The sequence below is a fragment of the Dipteris shenzhenensis genome, chromosome 31 (genome assembly GCF_047967505.1).
Source record: "Dipteris shenzhenensis isolate YYH24624 ecotype China chromosome 31, Dip_SZ_1.0, whole genome shotgun sequence".
Classification (NCBI taxonomy): Eukaryota; Viridiplantae; Streptophyta; class Polypodiopsida; order Gleicheniales; family Dipteridaceae; genus Dipteris; species Dipteris shenzhenensis.
In genome coordinates, this window is record NC_141626.1 from 2,882,468 (window position 1) to 2,897,467 (window position 15,000).

Genomic DNA, 15,000 nt, shown 5'->3' on the forward strand with positions numbered 1-15,000 from the left:
TTCAGGTGCCATGATTCTTTCCCCTATTGACTTTCCTCCACTGGGTTCCTTCCCTCCTTCCTCGAGCAGGAGGTCTTCCCCTGTTGAGGGGTTTGTTTCCGCCACTAGGTCGGGTAAGGTGTTCCACTCTACATCCTCCCGTCGATGAGGATTATCAGTTGGAACATACAGGGCCTAGGTGGCGTCCCACATCGCCGCAGTAGACAGCTGATCCGGGATCAGCTACATCCAGGTGTTACTGGGGGTCCCATTGATATATTATTTATTCAAGAGCACAAGCTGGATTATAGAGATTGTGCCAAGTCAGGCAAGTTGCTTTCAGGACATACTTTTTGGTCACCTGCACTGGGCACTAGGGGTGGCACTTCTATTTCAGTTTCGCATTCGGTTCTCCCCTTAGTTGTTGGGCACGGAGTCATTATCCCCTCTAGAGCTCAGTGGATTATTCTTTTGATTGGAGGGCGTAAGGTTGGCTTCCTCAACCTATATGCCTCCAACATTAGAGGGGAACGTGTCCTTATGTGGAAGACTTTGCTCTCCCGGGCCCCCATTGTGGATTCTTGGGTGATTGGAGGTGACTTTAACATGGTCGAGTTACCTTCAGACAAAAAAGGGGGTAGAGAAGGCGGACTTCACTCTTTGGAGAGAGCAGCTTGGGATGCCTTCCTTTTCCAATTCTGTGGCAGAGATACTTGGTGTGATGATGCCTTTCTTATTCAGCCACAGTCCCTCCTGTTCTCTTGGTTGAACAGGAGGCAACAGATGCCTATTCATGCACGCATTGACAGATTTTATGTAGATGACTGGGCACTAGACAGAGGTGGATCGGTATGCATTGCTGCGGGGGTTTCCACCTCAGACCATTTCCCTGTTGTTCTGGCTATCTCAGAGCCTCACTTGAGAGGCCGATCTGCCAGCATCAGGATTCCAGATGCCTTTTACACAGAGGAGGACCTTACAGAGGCAGCCCTACGGATATGGTTTGCTCATGTCCAGGGAGGGCAGCCACATCCTTCACATTTAGCCGCTGCCCTCTCTGGTATTAGCGACTTTTACTGCTCAGTTGCTTCTACCAGAAGACGAGACATTCTCAGACGTGAGATTGGTGTTCGCCAGCAGTTAGCAGCTTTGTAGAGGGAAGAGCAGAAACGGCCTTCAGATGCTTGGATTCAGGAGCGCCTTGCTGCAGCGAGGGCTCATCTGCAGTTATTACTTGATCAAAGAGCAGAGTATGCCTTTCATGCACGGGAGTCCTTCTGGATTCAGATGGGTGGTAGAGTCAATAAACACTTTTTCTCTACTCTTGGCCCTAGACATAGTAGAGAGAGTGTATCTCAGCTTATTGACTCACATGGGGTTTTACAGACAGAGCCAGATGACGTCTTACGCATAGCTTCAGATTTCTATGCCACCCTCCTTACTGCTGATCCTGAGACACACGATATAGAGGATGCTAGACAGGCTATTTGGCAGAGTATCCCAGTGTTGGTGAATCCGGATATGCAGGTTCTACTTGACGCACCTTTCACCAACACAGAGTTCAGGACTGCACTTTCAGCCCTTCACAAGGGCAAGTGCCCAGGTTTAGATGGCCTCACCCCGTCTTTTTTCATTGCATTTTGGGATATGATTGGAGACTATATTACTTCAGCCATGCAGGCCATTTGGGACTCTGGCGAGATGCCTGAATCGCTTACAGAGGGCCTCATCCACCTTATCCCAAAAGGAGGTAGCAGAAATTTATTGTCCCAGTGGAGGCCTATCACACTTCTGGGGACTTGTTACAAGATTCTGGCCAAGGCTATCAGCCTCCGATTGCAACCACTTCTCCCTGATCTTATCCACGACACTCAGACGGGATTTGTGCATGGCAGAAGTATTTTTGATAACATTTTTTCTTTCTGGGAAGCTTCAGAGTGGGCCATGCAGGGTGGCCAGAATCTTGCCATTCTACTGTTGGATTTTGAAAAAGCTTATGATAGAGTAGATTGGAGTTTTTTGGAGGGCACCCTTCTACGCTTTGGATTCACTGATGTTTGGATCAGAGGTGTTTCCTCTTTGTACAGATCAGCCCATAGCCAGGTACTTATTGGTGGGGTAAGGGGTGAGAGATTTCAGATTTCGAGATCAGTCCGTCAGGGATGCCCCCTTGCTCCTTTCCTTTTTTTATTCGTGGCCGAAGCTATGAGCATCTATGTTAGATCTCAAGCTGACATCTTTGGGCTGAGACTTCCTATCAGAAGAGAAGAGGAGCTGCTTGACAGTGAGTTGGCTGATGACACAGCGATTTATTTGGATGCCTCTCCACAGACATTGACTTCTTTCAGGACAGCATTGGATTTATTTTGCTTGGCGGCAGGGGCGCAGATAAATTGGCATAAATCCAATGGCTTTTGGATCAGTGATGAGGACACTCCAGTTTGGGGACTTGACATAGGGTTCACTTGGGTTCAGAGGGGTGTGCCTATCAGGTATTTGGGCTGCCACGTCGGCTTGGTATTTCTACCACGCAACAGTTTGCTCCCGTGTTGGAGAGCATCAGAAGGAAGCTTCTTTTTTGGAGCTCAGCCAAGCTGGATCTTGCCTCTAGAGTTGTGGTGGTCAACCAGGTCCTCTTGGCCACGGCCTGGTTTATTTGTTCATGTTGGTGCCGTTCTAGGGACTGCATCATTCAGCTCAGAAGACCGATCAGGAACTTTCTCTGGAGTGGGCTTGATGGCACAGCAGATGCCTTAGCCAGAGTGGCTTGGGAGACCCTCATCCTCCCTACACAGGATGGGGGTCTCAATATTATTGATCCAGATTTACAGTGCAGAGCCTTACTTTGCAAGATAGTGGTGCGAGGACTTATGCCAGGACAGGAACCGTGGAAGGACTTTCTTATCAGCAGCATACAGAGGTGCACACCTTCCTCAGGAGGAGACTGGATGAGCAGTGTTAGATGGATCTTCACCTCAGCACACCTCAGATCACCTTCATCCCCTCTCATGGTTGCCATTCTGAAAGCTTGGGCTAGTTTCAGAAGCTCTCTTCGGAGGATTCCTCCTTCCTCCCGGGAAGAGATTGATAGGCAGCCCATCATGTGGAACGACAGTATTTTAGATGATCGTGGCAGACCACTGGGTGCCTCACCCTACATGCAGTGGGCCAGGTGGGAGAGGGGACCTGCTTCTTCTTTAGGATCTTGGAAAGCCTTCCGTAGGCTTCCAGAGGAAACCAAGTCAAGGTTGACAGGACATCTCAGAGGGAGTGCAGGGAGGATCTTGCAGATTGAGACAACCCTTCCAGAGGCTTGGATAGACACAGATGATATGCCTCTCACTACCTCCACTTGGCAGGTACTTTCTCGAGAGGCGGGGTTCCACTTCAGGTCTTAGCCTTCCGAGATGCACAGGAGGATGCTTTGGTTTTCAGTGTCCAGGATGGTGGCAGATTGCTCAGATCTACAGATGATATATTGCTTGAGTTTGCTTTTCAGCCTATCAGGGTCGTAGGCCTTTTGATGCAGGGATCAGATTCAGAGTGGTTCTTAGACCCTGACCCCCAGTTACTCTCCACCGGGTCTTGGAGACTTTGGCTCTATGGAGGAGTTCCCATCAGGTATTTACAGTGGGACCCCGGAGAGTGGGAGTGGATTGACGCGGGGCATCGAGAGAAGACCATCCCCTTCTTTCGTTACACGGTCAGTAATGCCAGGAGATTTCAGCTCAGTAGTAGAGGCTGGAGACCCTCCAGAGTTCCTCATTGGGAGACTTTTGGTATTACTGCGGATCAGCAGAGGTACTTCTGGAGGAGGCTCTGGAAATCCCACAGGAATAGAAAGATCACTATCTTCTTTTGGCTTTCTATTCATGGAGGGATTGCAGTGAATCTTTGGAGGTCCAGATTCGGAGCCGACCCTACTTGCCCTCGTTGCCTTTCTGCTTCGGAGTCTATTCAGCATTGCTTATGGGATTGCAGACAGGCGAGATTGATTTGGATGGGGATAGCCAGGATCTTCAGTCACTTTGCCCATTCACCACTCTTTATGACTTGGGGCTCGGTGGCTTGGCTTTCTCTTACAGGACCTCAGGTTTTCTATGAGGGACTTGACTTCTCCCAAGCCATTTCGGTTCGACGTCATCGGGTTGAGCTCTGCTCGTTGGATGTGGTTCCACACCGTCCTTTTACAGCTGTACATGCCTCTGTGGATACTTCTTGGGAGATTATAGCGAGCATAGCAGCCTGGCATATATGGAGATCCAGATGCACAGAGGCTATGGAGGGTACTTAGGTTCATCCCTCGCACACATTGGCTAGTATCTGGACAGACATCGTACACACTCTGATGGCCGTATGGACGGGTATGCAGGGGGACTCCCGTGCAGCCTCAGCTAGGAGGGTTTCTTTCTTCAGGGAATGGAAGGATTCTCCTTTCTTCTCTGAATCTACTACAGGGTTAAGATGGCACTTTCAGCCTCAGCCTTGGTTTCTTTCCACCTCACTCTGAGGGGGTTTTTTATTATCCTCATGATTTCATGATGTATTCCGCTTTGAGCTTGCTCTCGCGGGTTTTTGTTCTTACTTAATAGAAGTCTTTTTCATGAAAAAAAAAAAATATGCTGCTATTGTGGGCAGCCAAAGACTGGCAGTTCAGTGAGAGTGGAAGCTCACTTCTTAGGAGTGCAGAACAAAGGCATTAGCATATGTCCTTCAGTGCCAGACAATGTTCTTTTACGCTTAAAAGCATTGGCAAATGCGTCTAAGCATGGTGCTCGAGCTTTTATGCATGTTGGAAGTGCAGTGTCTACCAGTATTCCAGTTTCAGCTATGCCTTCTGCTTCAGTTGCCACTTCGCGTCTTGGAAAGGGCAAGAGACAAGCTTCCTTAGCTGCCACTTGGCACCCTGGCAAGAAGGCACAGGTAGATGATGCAGTGGGGCGTTTTTTTAATAGCGGTGACATTGCCTTGAATCAAGCCCGCATTCCTTATTTTGTGGTTATGGTGAGGGCTATTGCAGCTTTTGGTCCCTCTTACACACCGCCATCTTATGAAGCCTTGAGAACCAAGATTTTAGAAGGAGAGAAGCAGAGCATAAAGCAGGATTTGAAGCTTGTCAAAGAGGAATGGAAGACATTTTGTGCTACCTTGATGGGTGATGGTTGGAGTGATACACATAGTCGATCTATTCACAGCATAGTTGCATATTGCAGAGGCAAGTCCATGCTTCTTGAGGTCCATTGATGACTCGGAGGGTGGAAAGCCAGCAGAGAGGTTAGCTAATTTGAGGAGTGAATCTATTAATGAGGTGGGGGCTAAACATGTCATTCAATTCATAGCAGATGGGGAGAATTCCAACAGGTCAGCAGGTCGCATTTCGGAGGCATGTTATCCTAAGCTCACTTTTAGTGCTTGCATGGCACATTGCTTGTATAACTTGCTGAAGGACATAGGGAAGCTTACTTGGGTGCATCCAATAATTGATTTTGCAAAGGATTATTGGTTTAATCACACGACACCACTACATTCTTGCAGTGTATTGTAAGCTTACCTCCAAAGACCTCTTGAAGTATTCAGAGACACGTTTTGCATACAACTTCATCATGTTGGAGCGTCTTCTAGAGGTTAAAAATGCTCTAACGCAGCTTGTTGTGTGTAATGAATGGGACGCGTGGAAGGAATCAAAGAGTGCAAATGCCATGGAATGCAAGTCTTTATGCTTATCTGATGCCTATTGGGAGGATGTCAATCATATGGTGAAAATAGTGAAGCCCATCATCCTTTTGATGAGGCTTATGCATAGTGATGAGCCATGCATTGGCAAAGTTTATGAGGGGATGGACAAAATGATTGAAAATGTGAAGGAGGTGGTGACTAATCCTAATAGGAAGCATGAATTAGTAGACTTGGCAGTGGAGCGGTGGAACTCCTATCATTCACCCTTGCATGCTGCAGCTTATGTCTTGGATCGTGAGTTTCAAGGTAACAAGCAAGAGTCGGATAAGGAGGTGATACAAGGATGGGAGAAGATACTGAAGCAAATGGTACCAGATGCACAAGAGCGAAGGCAAGTAAAGGATGAGTTGGCTTTTTATAGGAAGAAATGTGGAATGTGTGGCTCTGAGGATGCACAAAGGGACAGGTATATTGTGGGGTCTGCTCTATGTTGGGAGGATTATGGGGCTGATACACCTTTGTTGCAGAAATTGGCTATCCGCATTTTGAGTCAAGGAGCAAGTTCCTCTCCTTGTGAGCGCTTGTGGAGTAGCTTTGGGCACATTGCATCAAAGAAGAGGAACAGACTTGGGACACAAAAGGCAAGTGACCTTGTGTTTGTGCATGCAAACTTAGGTTTTCTTCAAAAGCTGAATGTTGGGTACAGCCGCGAGATAATCATTGGATGGCAAGAGAAGAATGGTAAGGCAGCAGGCCAGCAAATCGTGCATGTGGTGGGTGCATCCACGGTTGATGTTGAAGATGACCAAGAAGATGGAGATCATCCAGATGATGGAGATGATGAAGAGGACGAAGAGGGCAGCAACCACAATGCTGCACATTTAGATTGATCACTGATGTGGACAGTGCTGAGTGGATCATGCATGTAGCAGCTAGTTTTTTAAGTTCTAGAAGCCTCAGTAGTAGGAGGTCTCAGTCTCCTTTTCGTGTATCCACATTCCAGATTCCAAGACTCAAGATAATCTCATATGCTTGTGCCTTGTCTCTGATGGACTCTGCTTTTGTATGCCGGTTGGCAAGCTATGATGATTAATCTAGATTTTATTATCAATGATTATTCATGAATCGTGATTCATCTATAAGATTCAGTATTGAGTTTATGTCCTGAGCCTTGAGTCCTTACTCCAAAAGCAATTGCAACATTTTTTAGTCTTGAATTCTAAGTTTAAGCTTTCTAATGTATAGAATAATGTGTTCTTTTATGGGTATGGTGACGTGGTGTTCCCTTCTCGTTCACGTTCCCTAGGATTTGGGCGTTCCCGTTCCCTAGGGGGTCGACATTCCGCTGCCGTTCACGTTCCCTAGTAACTATGGTACAATTAGTTCATGTACCACCTAGTTCAGTTAGAACACTTAGTCCAGTTAGGGCATTTAGCCCTAGGGTTTTGTCATATTGTCTCCCTCTTGAGCCTCCATTCATTGTTGCAACATTTTCAATACAGCAGTTCGTTTTTGGCTTTCTCCCACTCATTTCTGGGCTTCCATTGATTGCCATAGCCAACAGACCTACCACCGATTCCAAAGCAAATCTGATCCACATGAGTAGATCTATTTCCTATAGCGAGAACTTAGAGATGCAAAGCTCCGCATAGCCTCTCTAGAGAAGATGGTTTCGGAAATAAAAGCAAGGGCAGCAATCCAAGAGGTTCTACAACAATGCAATACAGCAGCACCCGCCACAGTTCATGACCAAGGTACTAGTTACTACTCATATCAAGTCTATGAAATAGGAACTCACAGCAATGGTAAAAGAGCAAGAAACCAGGGCTGGAAATAATCGATTACATGCATAGGCGGGCTGCCCGAGGGCTGGACTCTAGAAAGTGGAAGTACGGAAACAAAGACTGAACATCTCAAGAAGACACTTCCCAAGATTGAATGGGACACAGAAGAGAGATTTTGTCAACCAAAAGGGGATACAGGCAAGAGTAATCTTCAAGACAAGACAGCAAGGAACAAAGTCCTCAAACAAACCAACAAGTTGAGAGCTACAGAATGTGGATTTCATAGGAGCTCACCCCAACTCAGCTCAAGGCAAGAAACGCAGAATTGACAAAAGTAAATGAAGCTCTTAAGGAAGGAAAATGGGCTGTTTATCAAGATAGTATAGCACTCATCAGAGATTTCAAATCTAAACCCGAAGGCTCTTAGTCTAAAAATGATGTAATGAAGGCCGCTTCATGTTAGTATTAGAACTTAGTGTGCTAAATAATTATGCCTTGTAAACTCCTCGACTCTCTCAAACACTCAGAGATATAAGGGCTCCCTTTTTGGATGTGCACTTTGTCTCATAGCCCCATGAGGGCTTCAGCAGACGTTAATATATCTTTCTTTCTTTTTTCCCCTTGTTTGCTGCAGCCGCTCAAATGTCAACATGATCTAGAGGGTCCTGCTATCCGGTCTCGTGCAAACTGCTTCACTAGTCAAGCCTCCTTTAACTTGGGCTAGGGTAGCTTTTTCTTTGTTGTTAGGGGTTCCATTTGGCGATGTTATGGGCATATGTGTTCCTTATCTCTATGTGAGTTGTCTGCCCAAGTCATTAGCTTGTTTGGGACTCATTTTGTCAAAAGGACTGATATCTCTGCAAGGGTTTTGATTCATCAATTCTAGAAACCACATTCTCCTCTACTTGATGTCAATAGCCTTCCTTGCACAACTCCTGCGACAAGAGGTGAACGAAGAAAGCGCAATGCACAACTCCTGCGACAAGAGGTGAACGAAGAAAGCGCAAGTGTGCACTATGTATGACTGCTCTGTTCAAGGGATGAAGACGGAAGAGAAGTAAATGTGCTGGAGAGTGGGAGGGGACTCCCACATATAGCACATGACACGGTTAGGGCAGCCAACCTAGAGGCTGACCAGCAACCGACTAAACCCGACTTGACACTTGGCAAGTCGACTGCCACGCTGGCACCAGCTGCCACGTCAATGTTTTCTGCCAGGTCAGTGCCGTACAACCCATGTAGCTGAATGCCACATCAGGATGGAGCTGTTCTGTATAGTGCCACATGTCTCCTGGGCCATATCAGCACCTCAGAGTGCTGTCCACATGGCCAGGATGTCACGTAGTCATCATAGGTGGCTGCGTGCCACCTTTGCATCCTTTTGGATGCATGAAGATGTTCTAGACAGCCATATGCTACCCTAAAGATGCAGCCCATGTCATCAAAATAATGGATGGCTGCATACTAATGCTCATGGATCACATCTTCACCTAAACTACATCTCATGGCTTCTCCTCATTTGGGAGCATTAAAGGTGAGCAACGAAGCAATAGAGGGTTGAGAATTGACCTCCAACAGAGCTTAGGTCCTAGGGGTTCTGACTTATTCATAACATGTGTACTACTTTGTGGGATCTTTCCTCATACATCCTCAAGCATAGAGGGTATAAGTGGTCCTTGGCAACTCACTACTATGTCAAAAGTGGCTATCACACATCACATGGACACACCCCCACCAAGACACTCTCTGGGGCGGGCAATAAATGAGACCTCTAACCTATGCATGTGGTCTAAGGTGCTTTGATTGGGAACGTAATCCAAGCGAGTTTGTTTTATTTTTGGGAGTGATGTATTGGTTGACTAACTCTACCATTGCCACATAGGGAAGCTTGTACTAGGCTGGCTTCTCTCCTACACCTCAACAATAAAGTTTTAAATCTATGGTTCCTTGCGTGCATGGAGTGTTGCTTCACCTATAATAGTGAGGAGGATGACAACATCCTAAGTGAAGCTGTTACACCCTAGGACTAGGCCTAGGAGCAATGACCGCCTAGCACTATGGCAATACGTAAGCATAGGAATTTAGTTGAGCCCTTGCTGTAAGCATGAGAAGTTAATGAGGGGGTACCATCCCTAAGGGAAGTTAGCGTATGGAGCTAGGGGTTGTGTGAGGGGTTGTGTGAGGGGAATGTACAAGGTTTCCAGGCCATACAAGGTTGTGCGGCAAACCACTCACACAGGTCTAGAGTGTTCAACACTCAGGTTTCCAACATGCAGCTCCTTAGCTACAACAATGTTCTTGTGTGCTCCCTTCTTTATCTACGAGAGAGCTTCTAGTCAGCGATAGGCAGTCCTTAGTGATTCAATCATTCATATGCACAGCTGATCCTACTCGTGTGCGATGGCACTACAGTCCACTATCTAGTAGGCCTACCCTTATGATTCCTTTTAACTAATGTCTATGTAGAAGCTAAATGTGAATGAGAGAGATATAGTTATGAGTTCCATCAGCAAGTGTACAAGTTCAGCACAAATGACTGGCTTTAATTCATATCTTCAACAAGGCTTATTGAAATTCCAGCTCCAATCATGTACAATCATGTATCTTTTCCAGGTCAAGAGTCTTTCAAAGGTAGAATAGCATTTGAAGATTAGCCTGGACACTAAGCATAATTCAATGGTACCTGCTTTATACTGTTTGCAAACAGGTCCTCAAACTGCAGCCGGGCCCAGTGAATGCATGCTTCAAAACTAGCAGTAACACACCACAGAGGAACACAATTAGAGAAAGCAGAAAAAAACAATGCAATATGGAAATAAAAAACCTGCAGCATACGAAAACAAATGTAGACACAAAATTAGTGAGGATTTAACCAGCATAGAACCCTTGCTGTATGATACATGCAGGGGTCTAGTGTGTCTCACTTTCTTGAATATACCTATCATACTGCTAGCAGTTTCATTCCCCCGGAAAAGAAAATCGTATGCAGCTGTTAGTCCTGTGGTGGCACCCAAAACCCCACCCACCCACCCAACATGCGCACACACTCTTTTTTTGTGAAAGCCATTTATTATATTACAAGAAACACGCACACACACACACACAGAATGCAACGGGGAAACTAAAACTAGGAAAGAGATCGCAATCATGCTGTGCACAATCCCCCCCCCCCCAAAGAAGAGGGAGAGAGAGTAAAAATGATTGATTGGACAGTTTCCAATCTGTGTGATGCACCCCCTTCCTGCAGACCCTTGAGCCTCTATTGCATCGCCTTTTCAGCTTTTATCCCTACTTCCAACATTGGCATATCCATCCACCAAGGACCCTCTTCCCTATAGAATGCCCTTCCTGACTTTTCCACAACAAGCTTAAAACAATGCACGTGTATTCTGAAATGCCATGACCTACCAGGCCCATTGCAAAGAACACATCCACACAAACCCACAATAGCAGATGAACCCAAACAGGAGCTGGGCTCTTCACCAAATTTTCCTATTCTCCACTGACTGATCATCTAGTCTCTGAAATTAAGACCCAATTTACTTTACTGAAGGAATCTCTTGCAACTACCCTAACCAAGCAGGCTGATCTCTTCGCTCAACAATACTTATACCGTCATGGCCCTAAGATGTACCTTCATAAGACTAAATATATACAATCTCACAGATTAAAACCACTACAGATTCCAGGTAATAAATGGGAAAGTATTTCCATGGATTTTATTACTGGTCTGCCTCGAACGCGCAAGGGTCATGACTCCATTTGGGTCATAGTAGACCGTTTGACAAAAATGGCTAGATTCTTACCTACTAGAACAACTATATCAGCTGTTCAGTTGGCTCACGAGTTTGTGGACCACTTGTTTAAGCTGTATGGTTTGCCATTTGACATAGTCAGTGACAGGGACTCAAAGTTTACAAGTAACTTTTGGACACTTGTATTTGAGAAGTTGGAAACTACTCTAAGTATGAGTTCCTCGGATCATGCACAATCCGATGGCAGTACAGAGAAGGTCAACCAGTTGGTTGAAGACATGCTTCGGGCATATGTATCTAAGAGACAGTCTTCATGGGAAGATTATCTACCTATGATTGAATTTGCTTACAACAGTGCAAAGCATTCTAGTACGGGTTATAGTCCTTTTATGCTTATGTACGGGTTTCAACCTAAGTCACCAGTTATGGTTGGATTAAAAGGGATTCAAAATGATGCTGCTAAGAACTTCTTGCTAGATATGCAGGAAATGTTGCACAAAAGAACAAAGGAGAGGGAGAAAAGCGGTTTTGTAAGACCAATAAAACAAAACTAATAGTAAAAGCGAAAAATCCAAATAGCTTAGTAAGAAGAACCATACTTATGTTCTCATCAGTACCCAAGCATAAGCTGCCATGAAGGTTTCAAAAAATTCCATAACCTCTTTATGAATTTTACTAAGCTATAAATCCCAACAAAACAAAACTAATAGTAAAAGCGAACAATCAAAATAGCTTAGTAAGAAGAACCATACTTATGTTCTCATCAGTACCCAAGCATAAGCTGCCATGAAGGTGTCAAGAAATTCCATAACCTCTTTATGAATTTTACTAAGCTATAAATCCCAACGTGTTTAGTTATTAAGAAACACCAATACTAATATAAGGAAAGAAAAGACAAACCAACGTAGTACAACGAAACAAAAGCAAACACCAAGAAACAGGTTTTTTAAATTGTTTCTTTATTATTTTACTTCGTCTTTTATAAGGTTTTTTTTGGATGGGGGGTCAAAGTGGTGATGGGTTTTTTTTTTTCACGGTTTGTGGGGTGGGGGGGGAGCAAAACAGTGCCTAAGATTGAAAGACCTCTAAAAATAGTACAACCCTGACAGCAGAAAAGAAAATGGGCTTTGGAGCTCCCCTTTGGATTTTGATTCTAAGTGCAATGAACATACTTCATTACTTTTCTTGAATTATAGCCCTTAAAAAGAAGTAAAATGATTAAATTGCAAAATTGTGAGATGAAAGCATTCTTACTTGTGCAAAGACGAGAGGATGAATAGAATTGGAAAGTAATTACCCCATATTTAGTCACATCAGAGAGGTTTGAATTAATGTGAGGCGTTCGTATCATATACAACAGATCATACTCAGGCAGCTGTGACTCATCATAGATATCAACTTCTAGGCCTAAAGAAGATTGAGCACTACTACACTTGAAAATCGATTGAGTCAACATTAGCTTTATTTAAAAAATTACGCATTCGTTTTCCTATTGTGAGTGATACTCTGTTGTACCATGTATTGTTTAATGCATCTATGAAGTAGTTCCTCTCCCATACAGCATTTTATCTTGAGAAATAACTAGAATCTTGCAAACCATAAATTCAAAGAAAAACAGAGTGAAGACACTCTTTCCGAGCTGAAGCTCCAGCTCCCCGTCACCCCCCTCCTCCCCACTGCTGTCCTCCCTGCGCCTCCCCTTCCACCATGCTGCCTTCCCCCTGCTCCTACCCTTCCGCTCTGCTGCCTCCCTCCCCCCCCCCCCCCCTCTCCTTCTGCCCTACTCCCCCTACCTCATCCCTCCCCTTTCCCCCTCCTGCTGCCTCCCTGCAACCCTTCCCCTTTCTGCCCTGCTGCCTCCCCCTATCCCTTCCCCTTCCGCCTCTCTCCCTCCCTGCTACTGCATTCCCCCTGCCTCTCTCCCTCTGCTTCCACCTGCTGCCCACCCCTCTCTTTCCGCTTCCCTCCCATTCCCTCCCTTCTCTTGCTGCCCCCCCCCCCCAAACATCTCGCCCTCTGCCTTCATCCCACTTCTTTATCCTGTGGCATTCCATCCTTAAGTGGGGAATAGCCAACCATTCAACCAATCCTCATCCACTTCCACCAGCCACGAGAACTTGCACTTGTTCTAAAGACAAGCTGCTCCAACTTTAGAAAGATGTGGAGTTCAAGAGCTCCACGACCTTTCCGCATGCATCCATGAGTCCCACCCATCCAAGACTTGTGTTCTGGTTGTTGAGGTGAGATTCTTTTAAGTGGTTTTTTATTCCCCTAGAGTCACAAGCACTGTGCTCAAGGCACGACCCTTGCCACTTGGTTCTAGGAATATATTAATCTCAACCTTCTCACCATGCTTCGACCCAGTGGAGGATGACAAAGCATCACTTCACTCTTTATCAAGTTCCTCAGTTTGCCTCAAGTCTACCACTGACTCCTCGCCATGATCAGAGATTCCTTTGGTTTGGTCACAGAGATCCCACCTCTCCCGGGTTTACCCTCTTCTGCAATGGAGGCTAGCACGTTGGACAAGGTCGCCAGAGTTACGGTCATCATGACTGACCGCAATTTATACAAGTGACCGTATTATGTTCCAACATCCGGATGGCTCTCTTTTTCAGCACATAGTTCAAGTTGCGGGCAAGTAGAACCAATCTCAGATATGCAAGCTCTTTGATGCCCAAGGAAGAAGAAAAAGCCCAAGAAACCTTCTGGTGCTGCCCCTTCTCGATAGAGCATTCCCTAGGCACCTCCTGCATATTCGACACTTGTTGCACATCGGGCACCTGCTGCACCTCTTTCAGTTGCAGTTAATGTTGGTATTCCTCCACCAATTTTTGCAAATCAATGCACCCTTTCTCTTGTTCCTGGCCCTCTACCTCACCATGTTTTGGTTGTGGCAAGAGATGGCTTTCCTTAAACTCCTCTCGCAGATCGAGAAGCCCCCTTCTTCGGATCCTGGCCCTCCTCCTCCTTCCAACCAGCCCCCTTCTCCTTCAGCAATGCAGATACCTCTTCTTGATCGAGAGCCTAGAGCGGTTTGGGCTGTGCAGCATTCTTGCAAGCAGATGTCAAAGAGTAACGTTGTCCCGTTCAGTTACAAAACTATGCGGACTTGAATTTAACTAGCACGACAAATGTGAGGCCCTAGCTCCGTTTGATGTTATCAAATTTTTACTATTTTGGTCATTGGAATAAGTATATCGACCCTTTTTAAAAGGCATGTAAATATGTATGGGAAGACAAATCATGCGGGAAAAGTCTATATGAGAGAGTTGTAGACTTTTGATAAATTGTAATTTGCAAGGTTCAATCGTTTGGATGATGACAAGATGGTCTGAAGATCATGGAAAAGCACTTTGGACTGATTTTTCCACTTGGATTTCCGTGTGGAATTTCAAGACACAAATTTGAGGCCTAATTCGGCGCATTTTGGCACAAAGAGATGAAAACCAAAGTGTAAAAAAATGAGACACGGTAAAATTCATCTTATTGATTATTTCCAAATTCCACACAGTGTGGGAGATACATGGCTGCTTTTCCAATGTTTACCCCCAAAAAAAAAAAAAGACAAATCAAGGTGAGGCCTTTGTTTATGGAAAGCAGCACTACATTTGCGAACAACAAGTTCGCACTTGAAAAGTTTTAGAATAACAGTTCTCTACACACACACATTTGCGAAGGAGCTTCATGTGCAGATTTCGAGGCGAATTCAAAGACACTCAAATGCTGGATTGAGATTGAGATTGAGATTGAGACCAAGATTCCAGCTGAATATTTTCAGATCGAGACTAAGATTGAGATTCGTT

At 45.3% G+C, this 15,000-nt stretch overlaps 1 protein-coding gene across 4 annotated transcripts in view; it reads right to left on the reverse strand.

Annotated features, from left to right (window-relative positions):
- LOC147880904 (uncharacterized) overlaps positions 1–15,000 on the reverse strand; it is a 206,704-nt gene that overhangs the window by 139,316 nt on the left and 52,388 nt on the right. For all 4 annotated transcript variants that reach the window (XM_087370091.1, XM_087370089.1, XM_087370090.1 and 1 more), the window contains one exon: positions 10,123–10,189. In XM_087370091.1, the coding sequence (XP_087226217.1) occupies positions 10,123–10,189 (67 nt within the window). The remainder of the gene's footprint in view (positions 1–10,122; positions 10,190–15,000) is intronic.